The sequence below is a fragment of the Talpa occidentalis genome, unplaced genomic scaffold (assembly GCF_014898055.3).
Source record: "Talpa occidentalis isolate TD23 unplaced genomic scaffold, MPIMG_talOcc4v2.1 talOcc4.6, whole genome shotgun sequence".
Lineage (NCBI taxonomy): Eukaryota > Metazoa > Chordata > Mammalia > Eulipotyphla > Talpidae > Talpa > Talpa occidentalis.
In genome coordinates this window covers 3,046,803-3,070,246 of record NW_023604972.1, presented here as the reverse complement: position 1 = coordinate 3,070,246, position 23,444 = coordinate 3,046,803, and the positions used below count along the sequence as shown (strand labels likewise).

Below are 23,444 nucleotides of genomic sequence, written 5' to 3'. Positions count from 1 at the left end.
TTTATGCACACAAGAACTGGGGTACAGGCCAGAGGTGTGGGGGGGTGAGAGGATTTACCGGGAATCAAACTCGTGCTGCAGAGGCTGCGGACAGCTTCATAGGCTGTGTCTTAACCCCTTGCGCCACAAGGGAGGCCCTGGATCTGCCCTTTATTTTTAAAGATTTTTATTTATTTATTTATTTGTTTGTTTATTTATATAAGAACTGGGGTACAGGTACTGGGGTACAGGTCAGAGGCGCGGGAGGGTGAGAGAATTCACCAGAGACAGAGTGGGGAGCAGAACAGGCAGACGGACCGAAGACACTGCTGAGGGGAGCAGCGGGCGAGGCAGGAGAGGTCTGCGGCACCATGTGGGAATCAACCTGGCAGGCCAGGAATTGAACCCACGCTGCAGAGGCTGCGGACAGCTTTACAGCATGGCACTCAACCCGCTGCACCACCGGGGAGGCCCCCCGAATTGGCTTTCTTTTTAAGATGATGAGGCTATTTGTAAAGAGCAGGAGAGGGCACTGAGCAGGTTTTCTAGGATCCCATGCAGACCGGGTAAAGGAGGAGTCAGAGTCCTCAGTGGTTTTGCAGGTCTTTTATTGGGGTTCACCAGGCATATGGCAGGCAGGGGTACTGGGGGGCCGGGAGGCTGGCAGGCCTCCCAGCCCCCAGCAGGTCTTCACTCTGGGCTCTCCAGCCTTCTCTCAGCTTCTGCTTCTCTTCTCTCTCGGCTTCTCTTTTGGCTTCTCGGCTTCTGCTGCTGCTGGTGTCCCCGTGACGCCGCCCTTAAAAGTCCAGTCTCTCAACCCAGGTGTACCCACTTCAAGTACCCGCCATCAGGCGTGCATTCAGGACCACAGGGTTCCCTCATCTATCCTAATGGCGGGAGGGCAGAAAAGCCTGATACCTTTTACCTACCCCACACTATTGCTATCAGTTATTGCTTTGCGAGAAAATGCAGAATTCCAGGCATTCCCCTAATGGTACGTATTTGGTTCACTAATAATATGTGTACCCTGTTTTTAAAAAAAAATGACATGGCTAAGAGAGAGAAAAAGGCCTTGGATTTAACGGGCGTCACCGTCCACCTGCTGCAACTTACTAGCGCTGTGAGCATGGCCAAGAGGCGACCTCCATTCATGCCCAGCCACTGAGGCCCTCCGGCCGGTCTGCTCCGTGCAGAACAGGGGTTCACGTCAACCCAAATGGAATCTGTGGGGAAACCAGCTCAGGCGGTCATCGATGCAGGGAGCTTGTCACTGTATGCAAGACTCAGTATCCAAGATGCTTGCTGTGGAGTCGTTTATAATGGGGGGCGGCAGTGGGGGAGAGAAAGGAAAACCACCGCGATGTCTCTAAATGTCAGATGTTGTTCAGGAGTCTAGACTTGAGGTCCCTGGACTCCTGCAGAGAAGCTTCTGGAAGGGACTTGGCATCACCTGGGCCTCACTCCAATGCAGCCGAAGCTAGACTTCAGGGGGGCAGGGTAGGAATTCTAACAAGCACCACAGAAGGTTCTTATTCATACTGAAGTGAGAGTCAATGCAGGGGACCCTAAAATAGTTAAGCAGCATTCTGGTGTATTAAGAGGGAAAAAACAAATTACCTGAAAGTTCGGTATAAAACAATCCCGCCCCTGCACGTGTACACACGTGTAAAAAATTAACAGCAATTACTTCTAGGTGGGTTTCTCAGCATCAACACTATCAACGTTTGGGGCTGCATGACCCAGCACTGTGGGACGATCAGCAGGGGCACCCTCCAGCCACCACACCCCAGTGTGTCTCCACACCTGTCTTGAGTGTCCTGGGGGCCGAGAGAGCTCAGAGCAGAGGACCCTGGCGCATGTTGACGCCCTACTTTGCATTTAGTCTCTCCTGTTTTTTAGGGTTTTTTCCTAAAGTATTTTAGTCATGTAAAACAATCGTGTGCTTCTTAATGTCCCATGGCCGAGGCTTTCAAAAAAGAGACACTCAAGTGAAAAAGATATTCGCATTAGCATTTATAGTAAGTAAACTGATTTTATTATGATTTTAAAATAATAGTGGGAAACACACCCCTTCACAAACAACAACCTCCCTTCCGAGGCTTTAAAATATTTCTGATGCTTGGGGTAGGCACCCTGATTCTCCGTGCCTGTCCCCCAGAAGCCACTCTAGATATAGGGCGTGCTTTACAAACAGGGCGGATCACTGCAACGTCACCTAAAAAACAAAGTTACAAATGTTCTAAAACCGACAGCAGGAATCTAAGGGAATGATGGTCCGTTCACTCGACAGCCTGTAGTGCACAGTATTCCAGTGGATTAGCAGAGTTTGTAAGGAGCGGGGGGGGGGGGGCGGGGGGGGGGGCTTACACGTATTGATGTCCTGTCGTCGCTGGCCAGGGTCTTGGCAGCCACAGAAAGAACCTGTGCGGCTAAAAGCAGCACACCCGGCGCGAGGGAGCGACCGTGGGTTAACAACAGCAGGCTGGGCCAACGCGCTCTCTCCACTCTTCTGAAAGGTCCAATTTGTCTATAAGTCTGTCTACATTTATGGTGAGAGCAGGAATGGTAATTCATTTTTAGAAAACTTAAAAAAAAATCACAACCCAAAAGGTGCCCAAATAGCAGGAAAGAAATGTCGTTATATTGATCTGTACACACACTTGCATCTCCAGAAAATAAAAATAACTTTGCTCCAGAAATTAAACAGAGTCACCAAGTATAGGATAAACAAAATGGGATCAGATCTGCATGGATCAGAGGCAGGACGGGTCAGCTCAAGGGGGCTGCTGCAGGAATGGTCAGGGGGCTGCTGCAGGAATGGTCAGGGGGCTGCTGCAGGAATGGTCAGGGGGCTGCTGTGCGCAGCCTGGAACGTGGGACAGAAAACGGTTTCCGTGAAAAACACTCTGGGCCAGTTTTTTTTCCAGCCTGGGATCAGATTCTTTCCTCTGGGCTGGATGAGAATGAACGAGCCCAGGACAGACTTCAGCCCCCATCGACCTGGCCAGACCGTGTTTACCTTCATCCGGCGCGATGGGCAACAATGACCACGGACAAAGGGCCCTCACCAGCGTGCAGGCCGGTGTTTACCCAGCCTGGCTGTGCCCAGGTGGCACCAAAGGATCCTCACGCTCTCCCTCCGTGTCTTTCATGTGGAGCCAGGCTAGATCTTACAATAGACCTCAAAGAGGGAGGCAGCTGCATGCATTCGGTAGAAAATAGAGAAAGGCATGGCCAGGTTGACCACGATTATCCAGGGTTCAAAGCCAAAGACAATCTCCTCCAACCCGTTGTCATACTCGGGGCGGCAGCCGAAGGCAGGAGGTATCCAAAGCTGCAAGAGAACAGAAGACCGTTGTGGGGGGAGCTGTTAGAACCCTGCAAGCCGCCCCACACACCCCGGCGCTGCCTGGACTCGGGGAGACTGAGTCACGCCTGCGACAGTGGCACAGCCCACTCAGCCTCCCCTCCTCTCTGCCTCTGCCTCCTCCTGCCTGAACGCTCTCAAACCCAGCCGGTTCTGTCCATCTCTGCAGCCCCCACCCAAACAGCTGCAAAGCACCCCCTCCAGAGGGAGCCTTCACCCCCCCCACAGCCCCAAGGTTGTGGAGGGATCTTTACAAACCCTTCATCTGACCTGTCATGTTGCTGGTCCCTCACCAGTGCCTCCTCCTGCCCTGCGCTCCAGTGCCCCCAGCCCCCATGTGCCCACCACTCCCCAGGCTTCAGGGCTGCCCTCCTGTTGCTGCCTCTCAGGGACTCCCTGCCTTCCTTCTGCTGTCAAGCGCTCCTGTTCACCAAGTCCTGAGACATGACCTCTTCCAGGAAGCCCTCCTTGATCTAACCAGTGTGGGCAGGATCTCCCTGCACGTTCCCACAGCCCCAGCCTCGCCCCAGTGGAGGTCGCCCTGCACCACAGCCGCCTCTGCAGACCAACATTGGGCTTGCAGGCCAGGCCTGGGTCTGGGCGGGCGAGTTCTAGGTCTTCTCTTGCTCCCTTCAGCTTAGAGCTACAACCCAGGCCCCGCTCCGGGAGAGGAGCACGCGCCCGGGAGGCTGACGTGCCCTGCGCCGGCCCCATAAGGAGCATCACCCCCAGGCCGGGGCTGGAGCCAGAGCCCGAGACTTCCCGCCCCGCACGTGCATGACGAGGGACATCAGCCACAGACAACGGCTGCCTGGCCCTCGGACACCAGGCACAGCCGCGGCCGGTGCCACGGAGCCCCCAGGAGAGAGGAGGGCGGCCGGGGGGCTGGGCTCTGCAGGTGCCGGGCTGGCCACAGCTGCGCAGCCGTGAGAGGTGCAGCACACTGGCGCGGCACGCTCAGCAAGGGGAGGCTGGCCGCTCTTCTTTCCCGCACCTGAGAGTAAAAGTCAGAACCCGAGAGCCAGATCCCAACTCCCCCTCCAGGCGTGAGGGCCTCCGCGGCTTCCCGCCCCGTCAGGAGGAAGTCCTGGCTTGTGGCTTCTCAGGCCCGTGCTCAGCCCCCCCCCCACACTTTGTCTCCCCTTGTCTCCCCTTGTCTCCTGAGTTCTAGCCACGTGGGCGCCCTTCCTGCTCCTGCAGCGCAGCCAGCCAGCCGGTGCCACGGACCAGCACAGCAGTAGAAGGTCACTGCAGGGGGAGGTGCAGCAAGCTGGCCTGCTCCGCACCCTGCCTCCCCAGGCTGGCCGCTCTGCCCATCGCCCACCCCCACTGGCCCTTCCCCCGCCACACACAGAAAGCCCTTTTTGACCCCAGTGCTGCCCCCCAGTGCTCCCAGGCACCCTACCTTCCCCCTCACATGCCCACCACCCTTCCTCATTTTGGGGTAAATGAAGGATCAGGCTTTTTTGCGCCTCCCGCCGCTGGCGTGGGTGACCAGGTGAGGAGCGTGGGCGAGGGGCACACACGCCTGTGATCGTGGACACCTGGGCCCAGAGCGCGCGGGGTGCACATGTGCAAGTGCTCACACCTGTGCCCAGGTCGCCTGCCTGCCTCCCAGCCCCACTGCCTGCCGCCTTGCATGCCAGGCTATCCGCCTGGCGTGCCTGTGCCCTGAGGGCATCAAAGACCTGCAAAAATCCACTGAGGGCTCCGGACTCTCCGTCTGCCCAAGCCGACAGCAAGCCCACCCTGCGCGCATCCACCACTCCCGTCCACTCCACGGCCGGAGGCTTCCCCTGCGGACAAGCACACCGGCCGCCAGCATCAGCCTCTGTCCCAGGCTGGTCCTGCAAACAGACCCTGCTCCCCGGAGGCCTGTGCCCGACGTGGGGTCAGTGCAGCCTCCCTAGGCTGCCCCGGAGCTGGCTCCCGGCATCCTGAGTCTCCCACTCCGCAAGGTCCATCTTCTGGCTGCCTTCAGCGGGAGCTCCTGAAACCACCGAGATGAAAGAAGAGGCCCCTGGACCAAACTCTTCTGGACCCTTCTTCCTTCAAATTTCTCCCGAGCTGACCTGGCAGGGGACAGAGGTCCCGGTGACCCAAAGCTACCAGACTTAGTGGCAGAGATGTGGCCTCCCCATTTGGGGGCCTTAGGGTGAAATCAAAAGTGGCAGCTCCTGGGTGGGCTGCACCCACAGAAATATGGGGCTGGAGCTCCAGCCAATGGACTGATGGGGAAAGGCAGGGAGGTGAGGCTGTTCTCAAGGCTGCAGTGCAGACCTGGCCGGGGCACCCCCAGCCCCAGTCTCTGCAAAGGCCTGCGTGGAGTCTTCTTACCAAGCCGCTTCTTTCTGTGTCTGGAAACAAATCCCACCAACACACAAATCCCCCCACCCCCACCGACACTGCCCAGGTGCACACGCCCATCATTTCCTACCTGAGGGCTGCAGGGGCCTCTGTTCTGGTCTCCCCGCCTCTGGCCTGTCCTCCCTCCAGGCTCCCCACCGCTGCTAAGGGATCGCTCCCACACACCCGCCTTCGAGGGTCCACAACTGTACCCAACACAAGGACCAGACTCGGCCAAGTCTGACTCCAGCTAGATCCAGCTAGCCAGACCCTCAACCCTCTTTCCACACTGCTGCTCTGCTTGATATGCCTGGGATTCACGCTGCACTACGTGGTGCTCCCCAGCTGCACTGTGGGGCCTTTGCATGTTGTGTGCCTCTGCCCCAAACCCTTTTTCTTGGCTTGACCACTAAGTGAGCTTCCAGCCATTCCTTGATGCTGGGAGCAGACAATATTGGATAACTGACTGCGCCTTTTTCTCCCTTGATACCTTCCATCCCAGAGGCTCAAAAGCCAAACGCCCACTTTCCCAGCCTCCCTTGCAGCTTGGGTGGCCATGTGAGAGACATTACCAGCCCTCTCCCCACCCCTCCTCCACTTTTTCCTGTCTGAACCCAGATGTGATGCCTGGCGCTACTGCAGCCATCTTCTGACCATGAGGAGACACGCTCCACACCAAGCAGGGTCAAGAGGAAAGTTGAAGAGCACCTGGACCCTTGATAATCAGATTCAGCTGCCAGACCAGCCCAAGCAGCCAACCTCTAGAATTCTTGCAAGATAATTAAATGCCTTTAAGATGGAAGACACTGCAGGTCAAACTTTCTATTATCTGCAACCAAAAAATACTCTGAATTGAGATGTGGCCTCACCCCATGCACCCCCTACCCATTAGAGTCCTGGACCCAGGCTCCCTCTACCTGGCTCACATACCCTGTCCCAGCACTTGTCATGCTCCTCGTATTATGATTTTCCTTTGTCCCTCTGCCCTGCGCACTGTGACCATTTTGAAGAGGGAGCTAGAAATTGTGGCCTTTCATCTTTAGCTCCCAGCGCCCCACCGCCCCCGCCCCGGTGCACAGCAGGAAACTGGGTCTTAGCACATAAGCCTACGCTCCATCCTCATTTTTAACCTTACGCTGAAACTACTTTGGCTACAAGCTGCCTCCACTCCTAACTGGAAAGAAGGCAGGGAAAACCGATGCACTGATTATTTTTTAAAAAATAAATAACACGATGCCGTTTACCGAGATATTGCAGAGGAACAAAAAGGCTGCAATATTCCTCAAGACTGTTCTCTTGGCGTTGCCCCGGAGGAACCGGGGGTGGCAGGCTGGGCCCGGGGCCCCTTCCCTGGCCCTCTCCTCCTCTTCTTCGCCGCCACCTTCCCTCAGACACAGATTCCCACGGCCCGCGAGCGGCACCCGGCTGTCCCAGGGGACCGTGTCCTGGGCCACTGCCCCGCCCTTGGGGCCGGAGGGCGCGGAGGATGACGCGCCATTGCAGACTGTGACCACCCGCAGGGTCCTGATGTCCTGGCAAAGCTTCTCGGGCTCCCGGTGCGTGGACTCGATGATGAAGACGTTCTGGATGTATTTCTCGACAATCACCAGGATGGAGTAGGGCAGGTTGTACCAGGTGTACGGGGGGCAGGCCTCGGCGCAGAAGATGGCCAGGAGGGAGCCCCAGGAGATGAGCCAGGAGCCGGAGGCGGTGCCCACCAGGAGCTCGGTGTCCAGTTTGCGGGCCGGGTTTTTGGACTCGTCGAGGGATTTCTCGTCTATCCTGTAAATGCAGATTCCCAGCAGCCCCGCGGCCCCCATGAGCGCCAGCAAGGCGATGGCGTACAGGTAGAACATGGTGAGCGCCGACTCGCTCCTGGTCTTGGAGCGGCCGATCTGAACCAGATACACCACCACCACCCCGATGGTGGCGGCCAGCACGGTCAGGCCCAGCGCCGAGCCCACCACAACCCCGTGGAACTTGAGCTGCATCTTGGGGGGCTGGTGGCTGTCCACCTTGCGCCCGATGTTCTTCCACAGGACGTAGAGCATGGTGGAGGCGAGGATCTGGTACTCTATGTTGAAGGGGTAGAGGTAGTAGATCCCGTGGGAGATGGCGGAGCAGAGCGTCGGGGGGGTGCAGTTGCACGGAGGCGTGTGGTCATCCAGAACTAGGGGAGACAGCAGAGCACGGGGGCGTTAGGAGGTTGGGAGCGGCAAGCCCAGGGACGTAGTCTCTCTCTGGAGTCAGCTTGGGTTTACCTGCTGGATCAAAAGCTTTAAAGCGCGGCTGCTCGCGCTTGTCGTCACGACTGCTGGCTAAATGGACAGCCATGAAGGTGTGAAGGGAGAACCGGCCACGCGGACCAGGTTTCACCCGCCGCGCTGCAGTCATTATAAATGCCAGGGCAGAAACTGACTTACCAGCCGTAAGGATGTTCACAGGCTATTGTTGAACAAAAGCAACCGGCCAGGGAGGAGAGAGTCTGAGTCCATTTTGCACGTTACAGACATAGAGCTGATGGGCAGATGGGAGCAGAAGAAACCCAGAGGAACACAAACTGAAATGTGCAAATAGCTGCTCTGGGGGAAAGGCATGGGACTCTCCTCTCCTTTTTCATGAAAAGAAACTTCCATCAGGTCTTTTTACTCCGGCTTTGCTGTGGCTACACAGGCGCCAGCACGTGGGGACACACGTGTTCGCTCATCGAGATTGTGTTTCCCTGACTCCCGAAATTTTCTGTGACTATGATTTACATGTATGATTTCCAAGTTAATTTTTTAAAAATAACTTTGTGAGGGGAAAAAAATCTTTCTGTTTGCAAAGGTTTTCTTCCTGAGAATATCTGTTGTGACGAGTGTGGGGGGATTCAGGCACCTCAGGCGGAACACGCCTCTGGGAGCCACTGGCGGTGACATAAAGCACCTTCCACAGCAAGGAGAGAAAACGCTCTAGATAAATAATGAACTATGGAGCAGAGCCTTAAAGATGACCTGCAATCCCTGTCTATTTTATAGAGGCATGTTTTTGTTTGTTTGTTTATTTATACAAGCACTGAGTACAGTCAGAAGCACGGGAGGGCGAGAGAATTCACCAGAGCCAGAGCGGGGAGCAGAGCAGGCAGAAGGACCGAAGTACACTGCTGAGGGGAGCAGCGGGCAGCAGGGGAGGTCCGCACGCCATGTGGGACCCTCCTCCAGTGGCCGGGGAGCATCTGGGGATCGAACCGGCGCCGCAGAGGCCGCCCAGCGCTCAACCGCTGCGCCACTGGGGAGGCCCATCCCTGTCTATTTTAAAGGGCAAGTCAAAAGGTAATCAAAGTATTAGGTAAAATTGCATGTATGTTTGTGTATGTGCACACAAGAGTGGGCGAGCAAGCGAGCGAGCGAGCAAGAGAGAGAGAGATAGAGAGAGAAGGGGAAGAGGAGGGAGGGAGGCAGGGAGATACCACCTCAGTGTGCAAACATTTAGAAATTAAACAGATTTTAGTACATCCATGCAATAGACTATCAGCTGTATGCTTTGATGATGTAAAAAATGTTACAATAACAATGGTCCACGTTGCTGCCTCGAGGCATTGAGGCAAGACAAAAAAGAACCTTGTGACGTGCCTAGAACAGTGTCAGGCACTCAGCAAAACAATCTTCTAAGACCTCTTTGATATTGTTGTCATTGCTGTGACTTTTTTTTTTTTAAAGAATTATTATTTATACAAGAGCTGGGGTACAGGCCAGAGGTGCAGTGGTGAGAGGATTCACCAGAGACAGAGCGGGGAACAGAACAGGCAGACTGAAGAAATACACTGCTGAGGGGAGCAGCGGGTGAGTCAGGAGAGGTCTGCTGTGCCATGTGGGAATCTCCCTGGCCAGCCGGGAATCGAACCAGTGCTGCAGAGGCTGCGGACAGCTTCACAGAACTGTGCTTGACCCGCTGCGCCACCAGGGAGGCCCTGCTGTGACTGTTGTTGAGGCTAATGAGGAAATGAAAGCCCCCAAAGGAAAGGACCTTCCCAAGGGTGGGCTGCTAGCTGGGTGGAGACGGTGGAGAAATACAGCAGGTGTTTTTCATTTTGTCATCCCCACCCCCGTAGTGGGGAAAATCGCTCTCTGTGACTGGCCGGGGGTCTAGAGCTAACAGAGATGCTTGTCCACTAAAATGGGGGTGAGGGGGACTCATGGCTCAGCTCCCTTCGCTTTTCAAACGAGAAAAGGGAGGCCCAGGGTGTGGACTGGCCGCCCGAGGTCACACGGCTTCTATGAGGGAGGAGCAAGCCCCGAGCCTGGGGATCCCGGCCCAGAAATGTGCACTCGCCTCTGCCTCGCATGCCTCTCAGCCCAGTGCTCTGGCATGGAATGAGAGATCACAAGCACTGAAGGATTTTGGAAGAAAATAGAAATATCAATACTATAGGATCTCAAATAGCGACCCAGGGGAACAAACATGGCCAATATTTTAAGCCTAGTAGAGTTCAATAAAAGTCCCAAATGAACTAAAACCATGAATCACAACCCATCATTAGATTTCTATGAATTTTTTAAAGCTATGCTTTTATAGAAAGAACCAGGAATAGAGGCTTCCTCAAAAGCACCCGCAGAAGCAGCTGCCAATCTTCCACAGGGGTAAACAAAGGCCTCATTCCCAGCCAAAGCGGCCATGAGCCATGGCGATTGGACAACAGCCCTTGGGCGGGTCCCGTCCGGACTCACTGGGGAACCCTCCATCATGCTCCGCACGCCCTGCTGAGACGGCCAGACAAGAGGCGTGGAGGCTGCAGAGGTTCGACAACAGAGGACTGTCCACCGGGGTGGGGTTGGGGCCCCCGCAGTTCCTGGGGCCTGCCCCTCGACCATTCCGAACACGCCGGTCTCTGCAGGTGCAAGCTGCTGCGACTCCCAGCAGACGGCCCCGCACTCACCGATGGTTATGTTCCCAAAGCCCAGCGTGATGAGCCGCTCCTTGTGTTCGTTGAGCTGGTGCTTCGACTCGTTCAGGACACTATTGGCCCACAGAAGCAGGTTGGTGAAGACCGAGTGGATCACCCCAAACCTGGAACACATAAGGGCTGGGTCCTGGAGCAGTCCTGGAAGCGCTAAGCCCTATGGGGTGCTAGACACAGCGGGCATGTGCACACGCACCACACACGGGCACACACACACGCATACACACTCTGTCCGCCTGCTGAGCCGTGACTCTGGCTCTGAGTGGGTGCCCTGTTGGGCTGGGAGGGGCATTTCCACAGGACCATCCAAAACCACGATCTTGGCATTCTGCCTGAACCTGGAACCTGCCAGTACTCGACTCTTTGTCTACAGGACTAAAAGAAACTGGGTCTTGGGAGCAGGCACACCGAAATGGAAATTGACTGAAAGCAGGTAACCCACCTGCCCCAAATCATTTCTTCCAGGAGGGAAGAGGAGAGAAGAGTGAGGGACAGGTGAAATCTGGAGAGTTGGGTGCACCCTATGGTGGGCTGGCCAACCCACTGGTCACATCCACCCCCTCCGCATTGTCACTGACTTCTAAAGCCACCGAAGCAAGCCAGAGAATTGCTGTCTGGCTTCCCTTCCAACCAGGCACGGGGTGGGGGAGTGGGTGGGTGGGTGGGGGAGGGAGAGTCTGCTGGCACCACGGAAAAGGTTTTGTTTTCTTGACGAAAGCGATGAGAATGAAAAGCGCCTATTCACTGTCCCCTGCCCTTCCTTCCAGACTTGGATACACAGATGGAGGCTGGAGTTGTGGCAGCTCCCTTACGACCACGCGTCAACCAGCCCGGAATGAAACCCCGACCCACTGAACGGCAGAGTGGAAACATAGAAAGAGCTGCTTTGCGATGACATTGCTACACTCTGGAGTCCCTCAGAGGGTCAGGAACTAATCCAGGGTCACACAGAGTGAGGAGCCACATTAGGTTTTGAAAACTCAGCAAGCAGCCGGCTCTCCTAGGCTGACGCGAGGCCTGCCTTTGCTTCAGGCCACCTGCCTCCTGCGGGAGACTGAGGGGGAGAAGTGGACGGTGGATACTGGACCGGGGGAGCAGAGGGACCTGTGAGGAACGTGGGTCACCGACTGCTTCCAAACCTCCAGTCTTCCCAGGCCTGCAGGTTTAGGATGGGTCACACTGGTGGCTTCAGCTCACTTGACCATGTGCCTTACACGTCAAAGGTAAAGCAAATTCTGGTGACCTGGGAGACGGTTCCTAAGAACTTCCCAGAGGCAGCGTGCCGGCCCCTCCCCCTTAACCAATCAAGAATGTGCTTGCCCACGATCTGCCCACAGGAGACAGGGCACAACTGAGTCCTCAGCCCCGCCCCTGTCCCTCCTCTACAGCTTAACCCCAGCTGACCCCCCAGGGCTCCCACGGGCAGCCACAGGCAAGGTCTCTCCTGTCTGACCCTGGCTTCCTCCGGCAGCTGCATAACGCCCGGGCACAGCTGGAGAAGGAACCAGACTCCAGGGGCAGGTGTTTGCCCATCTGCTCGCCCGGCTGCCGTCGGTCTGTGGCCAGCCTCCCTGCAGCATCTGGGCGGCATTGTACAGCGCCTTTGACAAAGGCGGACAATGCTGTTTGCTTCATTCTGGCCGCTTTTCTTTCCCCCATAATGCACACAGCTCCCCTTTCTCCTCTGTCCTGGCCCTTGGGGCCTTGTCCAATCCCCGGCCCCTTGAACCTGAGGAGCTGGTGCCGACGCCCACTGCAGCTGCGGACTCCTCGGCCAGAGCTGCCTGCATGCTGGCAGCCACCTGTTGGCTGGGCCTGGAAATTATCCTACGAAAGCAGGGCCAACGTGGTTTCCTCACGCCAGGGGCCTTTCTCATGCTCGGATCCCGAAGCCCCAGACCGCAATAAAGAGCAGGCTCCCGTGTGCCATTTCTGACCTCAATACATGTTTGCAGCGCTGCTTGCGAAACAATTGTTCCTCTAAGCCTCACCCTTGGGAAAAGAAAAGAAATCAAACCACTAAGGGGAATTCTCAGATCAGAAGAAAAGCCCTGTGTGTACGAAGAGCAGGGGCTAGTGGAATATTGGCTCAAAGGACTAGCAGAAAACAGCAGGACGGGGATGCAAGTTCCCAAGCCTTCGGGACCTGGCAGGAAATAGCAGTGAGTGAAGTGAGTAAAGTCAGGTGAAGGCAACATTAGGGAGTGGTGGGGACTGTAGCAAACTGAAGGGTTAGGGCCCATCTGGAGCAAACAACTGCAATTCACTGCTAGCCCCTTGTTGCCCCAGACATTTGGACATGACCACGTCTTCCAGTTTTTCTAGAGAAATCTAAATCTGAAACCTAGAGGTAATAAGCCATTTAAAAATGTTAAGCACTTCGACCTACAGACAAAAGAAGAGAAAACACTAAACCTCTGGTTCACCCACACCCTGACACTTTAGGAAAGAGGCTCAGAGACAGGGGAAGAGGCGCCAGAGATCTCTCGCTCTCTGCACACACTCAGAGGGAGGCCGTGGAGGAGCAGCAGGGAGACGGCCACCCGCCAGGCAGGAAGGGAGGCCGCCGGGGAAACCAAACCAACCCCCCCCCCACCCCGGCACCTCGATCTTGGACTTGGAGCCCCAGAACCATGAAGAGATGACAGGTTTCTGTGGGTGAAGCCCCCGCCTCACCCCGGCAGCAGCCGACTAGTATGCCGGGGTGCCGGGTGGGTGAGCGTGGTGGCGGCACGTGCACGGTGGATAAACATCACGCTGTTGACGAAGACTGACGGGAGGACATGGTTACACAAAAAGAAAAGCAGGGCAAGAGCAACAGGACCACCTGCGCCGCAGGAAGGAAACTATATATTCAGGGGGAAAGGCTGCTGCTTGAAGCGGATGCTTTTTGCACAACAAGGCTCAAGGCTCATGAAAGTGGTTTCTGTTTCATTCATCTTCTGAAGTTGCTCCATCCAGGGGTGACCGATTAATCAATCTTGGAAATATCAGCGTCATTGTCAGTGCTGGCGGGACGCTCTCTGCCCCTGACTGGCGGCTCCCATGAAGAGGGATCTGTCTATAAAGCAAACACCGGCCCTGCCTTCCTCCTGCATGCAGGGGGATCTGCCCGCAGGGTAGTGACACCCGGCCCTGAGGCAATTCACCCCTCCTCCTGTAGCTTCTTTCTCTCCCGAGGGAGGGAGGGAGCTGGACAAGGCCAGCTGGACGGAGCACTGGTCAAGGGCGGACGCGAGCTCCGGAGAGTGCCGCGTTCCTACTCGGGAGCCCGCTACGCAGGCTGAGGTCCTGGCGGGCTGCGGTCCTGGAGGGGAGGTGTCTGAGGTGGCAGGTGGGAAGCACAAGCCCCATCACCGACTTCCAGGGGGCGCCCAGGGAGAGGCTGAAAGCGGGTCCACTGTCCCCACCAGGCTGGGGCTCAGAGTCGCCCGGTCACCCAGCTGCTGACCCAGGGGAGCAGATGTTTCGCCGTCTGCGCCCGCACCACCCTCAACGCGCCAGACCAGCGCCCGCGGCCAGTACCTTTCCAGGGTTTTGAACGACTGGATGACGTCCTTGGCGTGCCCCCACAGGAAGTACACCTGGTGGCGTGAGGGGGAGAGAGGCGCGTCAGTGGGAGACCCCAGGACCCCACACGCTGAGAAGCTGTCCAACTGCTGGGGATCCAGGGGGTGTCAGGACGTCCGTGACGTCCCCCCCCCCCCGCAAAAGGCAAGGGGCTGCTGTCGTCTCCGGTGGCAGCGCCGTTCCCTGTGGGGACAGAGCTTGCCGCCCGGGGCCCTGGCCAGGCTGTCACTAGCGGTCACGCAGGGTGGGCTGACCGGGTCGGAGGGGCAGGGGGTGGCCGGCAGCAGATCTGAGCACGAGCCCAGATTCCCCCAGCCTCATGCAGGTCCAGGAACCTCCCTGCTGTGTCCTCCGTCTGTGAGCGGGATGGGGGCACCACCTGCCTGCTGGCTGGGGCGGCACTGGCGTGAGCCCCCATCCTGAGACCAGCCCTGCAGGGGTCTGGGGTAACGTCCCCGGTGCCTCATTGTCCACACTGGCTGCACACGACACGCAGAAGCGTGTGATTATCTTTAAGTGAAAAACGCAGACTAGAGGGAGTCCCTTGTGGTCTCCCCGAGGCTCTCCATGTTGCCGCTGGAGCAAGACTCGTCACCCTGGGATGTGACTCCCTGGGCTAAATAGCCAGTTAGCTCTGTGTTGGGGCGCAGGCACCTCCATAATAAAGCACCACAGGCTGGAACAGGCGTTCATTCTGTTTCCGAGGTGACAGGTGCTAGATCACCGTGGCAACGGTTGTTTCCCAAGGCTTTCTTCTTGCCTTGGGGTGCGGATACCGCCTTCCCCAGGGCCTTGGCATGGTTGTCCCCCTGACAGAGTCTGCATCTGGCTCTCTTTCTACAAGGACACCCCTGGTATCACACTGGGCTGGAGTCCATCCGGACCACCCGGCTTGCCCAATCACCTCTGCAAGCACCTGCTCTTCCAACAACCACCTTCTGAGGCAGTGGGGATGGGGGTTCCAACAGCTACATTTGGGGGACACATTCAGTCCAGAACACTCTTATGCAAGGTGACCCCTTGAATTAGTCTCCCCAGAAGTTCTCAGCCTACTGTACCCCAGAGCCAAGCTGCCCCAACCTCATCGGCATCATCCTCAAGGAGCTTCTCTGTGGAGGTTTCTTTTTTTTTTTTTAAGTTCTTTTTAAGAGCAGTATTTCTTGAGGTAACACTGGCTAACAGCACTGTGTGACTCAGAGGCACAGGCGGGCGCCCCTTCGGGTGTGCACCCCACACCACGCCCTCCACCAAAGACCCTCCTCGTCCAACTGTGTCAGCCATTATTGGGGATTTCTGCTAAGGATGGAAGCTGCACTGGAGGTTTTCTGATTCTAAGCTACATATTTAGATTATATAGATGTAATTTAATATGTGTGTGTGTATATATATATATATATATATGTATATATATATATAGTGTGTGTGCGTGTGTTTGTATCTTTCATTTCTTAGCCACACCAAGTTAGCCAATGCTGAGAAAAATAATCTCATACATTTCAAAAAGATTTTCATCCACAAGTGAGCAAACAAAAATGTGTCTGTGGGCCTCCTTGGTGGCAAAAGGGGTTAAGACCCAACCTATAAAGCTGTCCGCAGCCACTGCAACACGAGTTTGATCCCCGGCCATGGAGCTACCTGCATGGCATGGCAGACCTCTCCTGACTTGTCCGCTGCTCCCCTTAGCAGTGTATTTCTGTCCATCTGCCTGTTCTGCTCCCCACTCTATCTCTGGTGAATCCTCTCATCCCCCACACCTCTGGCCTGTACCCCAGTTCTTGTATGCATAAATAAATCTAAAAAAAAAATGTGTCTGTGACATCAAGGAGTGACAGTAATGGCACAGGGTTACTTTTGGAAGTGATGAAAATGTCCTAAAATCAACCATTTTCACAGTGGCACCACCCTCTGAATATACTAACCACTGAACTGCATGCTTCGAATGGGCAAATTGCAAGGTCTGTGGGTTACATCTCACTCAAACTGCTGAATGAAAAAATCTCCCAGGGAACCAAAGTCCCCCAGGCCTTTCCGGCAGAGCCTGGCTTAGCAGAACTTCTGACTGACATTGTCACGAGTTTTGCCACATAGGATCCCTGTGCAGACGGCTGTGGGGGCACAGGTCCCACCCCAGGGGAGGCAACTAAACCACTGAACCCCAGAGATGGATTCAGACTGTCCCCCCAACAGATGTCTTGATGTTTCAGGTTTTCACACACCTGGGTACCCTCAGCAGGCACCCAGGCATGAGCATCAGCCTGGCTTACCTGCAACAGCGTATGCACTGCGTGAGTGACAGGGAAAACTCCTTCTGTGGCTGATAAACATTCAGAAAATCCAACGAAGTACCCAATTTTAAAACATCCCAGAATGATGGTGATGGCGGCAAACAACGTGATACTACCTAAATTGGGAGGCAGGGAAGAGGTGCAAATACAGAAGTGTTAATACTCACTTGAGGTCATTTCAAAACAAGTTATATTAAAACTTCCGGTCAAACGATTTTTGACAATGTGTCAAGAACATTCAATGAGGAAATAATAGTCTTTTCAACAAACAGTGCTGGGAAAACTGGATGTCCACATGCAGGAGAATGAAGCTGGACCCTGGCCTCATTCTACATGCAAAAATTACCTCAACATGAAGCAAAGACTTAACCATAAAACCTAGAACTATAAAACTCTTAAAAGAAAACATGGCAGATCTCTATGATGTTAGATTTGGTAATAATTTCTTAGCTATGACTCTAAAAGCCCAAGTAACAAAAGCAAAAATAGGTAAGTTGGGCCACATCGAAATGGGAAAAAAAAAAATTGTGCATCAGAGGGTACTATCAACCCACAGAAGGGGACAGAATATTCACAAATGATACATCTTCTAAGGCACTAGTATCCAGCATATAGAAAGAACTCTCACTAGGCAACAACAAAAAAACAATTTAAGAATTAGCAATGGCCTTGCATTGACATTGTTACAAAAAAGATACACAAGTGGCTAATTGGCAGATTAAAAGATGCTCAAGATCACTAGTCATTAGGGGAAAGTAAATCAAAAACATGGGGTGTCACCTGACATCCAGGAAGATGGTTATTATGAAAAATAAAATAAGGGAGAGGAGGGAGGGCAGGAAGAAGGAACAAATGTTGGTGAGGGTGTGGAGAAATCTGAATCCCGTGCACGACCAGAGGGAGTGGACAACGGTGTTGCCGCTATGGAAACCAGCATGGCAGCCCTTCAAAACATTACAAATACGATTTCCACAAATTCCAGCAATTCCATCCCCAGCATGAGTGAACGCAGAGACACAAGACACTTGTGCGCCCACGTTCATAACAGCATTATTCACAAGAGCCAAACGGTGGGAGCAGATCAAGTGTCCACCAGCACATGACCGGATAAACAGACTGTGGTCTGCACGATGGAACAGAATCCCACCCTAGGAGGAAGGACATCGTGACCAGGCTGACTCAGGAGGCACCCTGAAGGCATCACACTAAGCGAAACCCGTCACAAGACGACATGCCCCGCCCGACTGCACTCACATGAGGTCTGCGGAGTAGTCAGGTTCATAGAGACAGCCAGCAAAGTGATGGGGAGAAGGGGTACCGAGGAGCTGTTTGAGGGGGACGGAGCTTCTGAGGACAGGGCGCTGGAGATTGGCGCAGCAGAGTGCAGGTGTTCAACACGATTAAACTGTACCCTTAGAACGACCAAGGTGGCAAATGTCTTGTCAGGTGTATTTCACCACAATTCAAGATAAATAAACCTAGAGCACACATTTCTATGTAAACTCTACATACATAGAACATGTAAAACACATCCTGCAAGTGGCCAGAGGAGCTAGAACCGGAAGGCGGGTGCCGCGTCCTGTTAGCTGTACCAGGGTCCGACGAGGGATATGCTGTCCGTGCAGCCTGGCTGAATTGACCTCTAGAAGCTCCCCCCCACCAAAAAAAAAAATCAAGCTATGATTTTTCTATGAAAAAAAAATCTCATCTTTTGAATCTTAAAACCCTGCCCTCTAAAGAAGGGGGTGAGCACTCGCAGGAGGGCTCTCTGCCATTTTCACAAAGCTTCTGAGGGTCTAAAAAGCTTCTGAGTAGAAACGCATCTGTCCTGAAGGGCAGGGAGCCCGCGCAGAGGCACGGAGAGGCTGGGGCTGGGCAGGGAGAAGAAAGGACGCGTCCTGGGTGCTGTATCCAGCCCAGTTGCAACCGAAAAATAAAAGCAAACCAGCAAATAGACAGATGCAAAACAAAAACCTCAAACACAGGCCTCCAGAAAGGAAAATACGAGATGCATTCAAAAGCAGCTGAGGACCAGCGCAGGGGCGGGCGCCGAAGGCCCCAGGGCATGCAGACTAGGCCCCTCAAGCCGGTGCCTCTGCAGGCAGCGCGGCCGCCCTTCACCTTTCCTCTCCCACGAGGCGCAGGAAACCGGCCGGTGGGGACCAGCCCGGGGTGGCCAGAGGGGACGCACACAGGGCAACTAGAAGCTGACAGCGGCCTCGGTGAAGAGTCACGCCATCGCCTGGCTCGCTGCCGCGGCTCAAAGCCCTGTGGAAACCACTCCAAGCCACTTTGTTGTGTGTTTTTTTAATGCTGGAGGAAAAACAACAACAATAAAAGCAGAAACTTAGGAAGATGGTGACTCAGTCCCTGCGCTCTGAAACGGCTTGACAGAGGCACGCTGGGTTTCGATCACAAAGGGAAATAGCGAGGTGAGGCGGCGCAGCTGGCCGGGGCAGCGAGAACGCGGGCTGGAGCAAGCAGCGGGCGCCGGTCCAGTGTGCCCGAGACGCAACGTTGGGGTTCAGACCAGCCCCCCCGCTGCTCCCAGCCTCAGCTTTCCCAACTAGAAAATGAGGTGGGGCTCAGTCGTGGTTCTCAAACTTGAGCGAGTGTCAGAATCACCCGGAGGACTTGGTGAAACAGACGGTGGGCTCCATGCCCAGAGTTTCTGACTCAGCAGGTCCGGGGCCCGGATATTTGTATCTCTGACAAATTCTCAGGTGGGAATTGCTTGGTCCCCGCCTGGAGAACCACTGATCTGGAGCAGCGCCCTCACGTCATTCCAAGAATTGTGATGAACACATCACACACCTTCTCATGCGAAGTCCCTCCTTCCTGTATCCATCCATCCGTCCATTTATTCCATTTATTTATCTACACAAGTGTTTGGCAGACTCCTAGAATTCATGGGCCATTCTGCCAAGGGCTTAAGGGTGAACAAACAAGATGGATGAGAAAAAAATACACCTAGAAGCTTGCATAAGTCGGGGTGTGCAGGAAGTACAGAGGGAGAGCTGGCACCAGGCTTCTCACCTGCCGCTTGGGAAGCCAGAAGCCTGTGGAAGGCAGCCAAGGTCCACTGCAAGGAAAGATGGGGTCCAAGAGCCTCATTCCCAGCCAAGATGTTGCCCGCTCATCAGGCAAAAGACAAAGAAGTTTGAAGACATGCAAAGCATAGTCATTCCACAATATTTGTTGAGCGCCAGCTACGGCTCAGGCATTGGGGGTAGAAAAAAGTCAACAAAAGTAAGTATCTGTCCTTGGGGAGTTTAGTGGGGAAGACACAAAATAGTAAACACACAAGACACGCCGGGAAGTGTGCAGTGCACAGAGGAAAGGAAAGCAGCACCGGGGATGGAGGGTGATGATGGGGGGTCAGGAAATAACTCTCTGAGAAGGTGACAGTTGAACACCATTTTCCACGTCACGAGCCGGCCAGGCTGCTGTCATCTCCTCGAGGAGAAATCAGTCCTACTTGGCGGACAGAGGTGGTGGACGAATGGCCCATCACTTCCAGTGAATTTTGCAAAGGCAGTCAAGGTCCCTGCGGTCCACAGGGACACCCGTGGGTGGAGCAGAAGGCTTCCTGCTCCAAGAGCTACCTCGCAGCACAGCCCGGGCCCCAGAAACTTTCTCTGGAAACCGCAGTGCCTGGAATTCCCCAGGCAGGCTCTTCCCCGAGCGCCAGACTTCCGAGACTCACAGAAGCTGGGGCAGCGCCACGTCAAACCTGTCTCCCCAGCTCTGCTCCCAGGGAGAGCTGCAGCCGCCGGGACAGAGGCAGCCCTCAGCACCGTGGGCTCCCGGCATCCTCCAGGGAGTCTAGTCTCCTGCCTCTGGAACCTCAGCTCACTGACAAGATGGACAACGCTTTGCAAACCCCCACCTCCCAGCTCTCCCGAGAGGCTGAAGTCTGATTTACTGCCGAGGAGCAGGGACTGAGAAGGTGGACGGGACTGGCAAGTGAAGGCCGGGGCCAGGGCCTCGTCTGAAAGGCAGTGTTGCTATGGGGCAACTGCTGAGTGTCCAGGCCCCCTGACTTGTGCGCACCTACTATGTGCTCTCATCCACGCCATCGCTACTTGGTGTCTAAAGGCAGCGCAAATGTAACTTGGCCGCAGGCGACACCTGCCCGCGGTCCTCCCGCTGTCGTCGCAGGCTCGGGAAATGACACCACCACTCAACTCCGCGTTTCATTCCCGTTTGCTTGCCTGTTGGACGCGGCGCTAGGCTCACTGCCCTCCGGTCACTAAACCACAAGCCTCCTGAAAACACCCACTATCCAGACAGGAGTCTGCGCCAAACGGAAGTCGGGTCCGGCTTTCCCACGGCCAGATAAACCGGGCATCCCTGTCCAAGAAATGAAGGCTCACCCGACTGCACAGCTCCCATCCGACTAGTCAGTGCGCAGACCCAGCGGGCCCTAGGCTGATGGTGGTGGGGGGAGCAGCTCCTGCCAGGCGCCAGGGCGGCGCAGGGGGAGGCCTGCAGGGAAGGGGGGTGGGGATGTGAAGGTGCAGTGGGCACCCACCAAGCAGTCGTGGCCGCACCGAGTGTGCAATTCCCGTCCAGAAGGGCAGAGAGCGGAGCGGAGGGTGGGCGGATTAAGGGATGAGCCCCAGGTCCTGCGAGGGAGCGAAAGCCCGTCCTGGTGGAGACCCAGGCCCTGGGCGCCCAGGCAGAGCCTAGTGAGGTGTGAGCGTGCGGCCTGGCCCTGAAGGTGCCTCAGGCGGCTGCCCCCAGAGTCGGGCCACCACTGCCTCCTCCCTCAGACCTGCAGCTGTGGTCTTGGGGTGGGGTCGGGGATAGGAGGGTTCCTAGCTTGAAACTGTCCCAGTCTGTATGCGGGGAGCGCTAGCGAGTGCCTCTGCCCCACCAGCGCCCAAAGGTGTCCACGCACTCATTCATGACTTCACTCCATCCATTCTGGACACCCACTCACGCCAGGTCCCCAGGGGGTCCTGGGACCAAGACATGAGCATCACCAGCCTCCCCAGGCCCCACTCTGCGAGCTGGAGAGACAGCAAAGCACAAGAACAGTGTGCACAGGGCACAGTGGGGGGCGGGGGGCCGAGGGGGCGGGAGTGGTCAGAACCATAAGGAGGGGGTGGGAGCGTCAGAAAAACTCCCCCGGGGAATCCGGGGTGAGGCCGGGGGTCTGGGCCAGGGAGGGGGCGGCATTCCGGGCGGGGAACAGAACATGCAAGGGCTTGGGCGCACGAGGTGCTGCGAGGGACCCCACGCCTCCGAGGCTGGGGCGGGAGGGCGGACAGGGGCGGGCTAAATCCAAAGAAACCAGCTGGGGCGGACCCCGGAGGGCCTCGCTAAGCCCGGGAAGCCGGCGCCGCTCGGGCAGCCCTGGGGAGGGAGGCGCGGAGCCTGCGTCTTGAAGAGCCTCAGCGCACCGCGACGGTCGGGAGAGCCTGGGCGGGGGACGCGCGCAGGAGGCGCGGGCGGAGCGCGCAGGCCCCGGGGCTGACCGCGGGGCACTCACCGCGGAGCCAGCGCGCGCCGGCCTGCGTGTCCTTCTGGCGGAAGAGGGGGCGCTGCGCGGCGCTGCGCCCCACGTACCACAGCATCCAGAGCAGCTGCAGCAGCATGAGCGCCGTGAGGAAGCAGAGCAGGAGGCTCTTGCCCACGCCCGCGGCGTGCACGGCCCAGGCCAGCAGGAGCAGCAGCCCCGCCACGAACACGTTCAGCCCGTACTGGCTGCTCAGCGCCTCGGCCAGCTTCTGGGGGACGCTGGCGCAGCGCGCGCCCCGTCGGGGGGCCGGGGCCTCGGGGGCCGCCGGGGCGGGGGGCTGGGGCCGCGGGCAGACGGCGGGCCCCGGCGCGCCGGGACCCGGACCCTGACCCGGAGCGCTGGAATCCGAGGCCCACGGGGGCGAGGCCGGCGCCTCTGGACCCTGGGGCATCATGGGGGACCCCCTCACGCACCCAGTTAGCCCCCCTCCGAGGGGTTTGCCGCCCGCCTGTTGCCCCTGACCTCTGCTTCGGTCCCGGCGCCCTCGACCAAACAGCCCCTGGCTTCTGCCCGCCCCTCTGACCCCGCGGTTCTGCCAAGCAGCCCCCCTCTCTGGCCACCCTCCAGCGCCTGCGCTCCCCCTTTCTGCCCTTCTATCCTAGGTCAAGATGACCGACTCGGCCGGCTTGCCACGTTCCCCCACCCCGCTGACCCGGGCCGCCCCGACTTCAGCGTCCCAGGCGTGCCCCGTCCAGCTCCCCGCGCCCGGCCCCGCGCCCCAGCTGCAGCCCAGCCCCACCCCGCGGGCGCGCCCGCCCAGCCCGAAGCGCAGACTGGCGTCGCCGGGAGGTGGGGAGCCCGGGGTCCCCCGGCCGGCCCCGGGAGTGGGCGGGGGGCGGGGCCGTCCCTGGGCGCCTGCGTCCCGGCCGCAGAGCCCCGGCTGCGCGGGTCTGGCTGTCCCTCTGTGTCTCTCTCTGCGCGTCCGTCTGTCCGTCCTCGTCCTTGGGTGTGTCTGGTTGGGCTGGGGGGCGGGGAAGCGTGAAGCTCGGTCCTCGGATCTGGAAGTAGGCGGAGGGGCCGGGGAAGGCTTGTTTGTCTGCCTGAGATGCCCGGACAGGAGGCGCTGGGCGAGAGAAGAGATCATCGCGCGCCCTCCTCCCCAGGAGCTGCCCGGGAGCCGGGGGTGTCTGCCTGGGTGTCTGCCGGGGCGCCCGGCTAAGAAGCCGCTAAGAGGAGGCTCCGCTCCCCCTAGGCGGCTGCAGAAGAGCGTCCTGAACGCAGGCCTGGCCGAGCGTTCAGGGAAGGGGGAGTCGGGAGGGAGCCCGAGGCCGTGGCAGACCCGGGCAAGCGCGCGCACCGGCAAAGCTCACCCCATATAATTGCACAGGCCGATTCTGACTATCGGGGGCTCCTGGCTACAAGGAGACCTGGGCTGGGAACGAGACCCCGCACCTTGGCTGCCTTCCTCTCTCCCATTCGCTCATTTGAGCA

The 23,444-nt window shown here is 56.9% G+C and overlaps 1 protein-coding gene across 1 annotated transcript; it reads right to left on the bottom strand.

Moving 5' to 3' along the window:
• Positions 1-2,573: 2,573 nt before the first annotated feature.
• Positions 2,574-22,404, bottom strand: OTOP1 (otopetrin 1). The gene is made up of 6 exons (XM_037529557.1): positions 21,984-22,404; positions 16,466-16,602; positions 14,157-14,215; positions 10,608-10,738; positions 6,937-7,862; positions 2,574-3,313 (listed from the first exon to the last, which is right to left on the bottom strand). Exons 1-6 carry the CDS (start codon positions 22,402-22,404, stop codon positions 3,143-3,145), a joined length of 1,845 nt encoding a protein of 614 aa, XP_037385454.1. The 3' UTR covers positions 2,574-3,142.
• Positions 22,405-23,444: the final 1,040 nt, after the last annotated feature.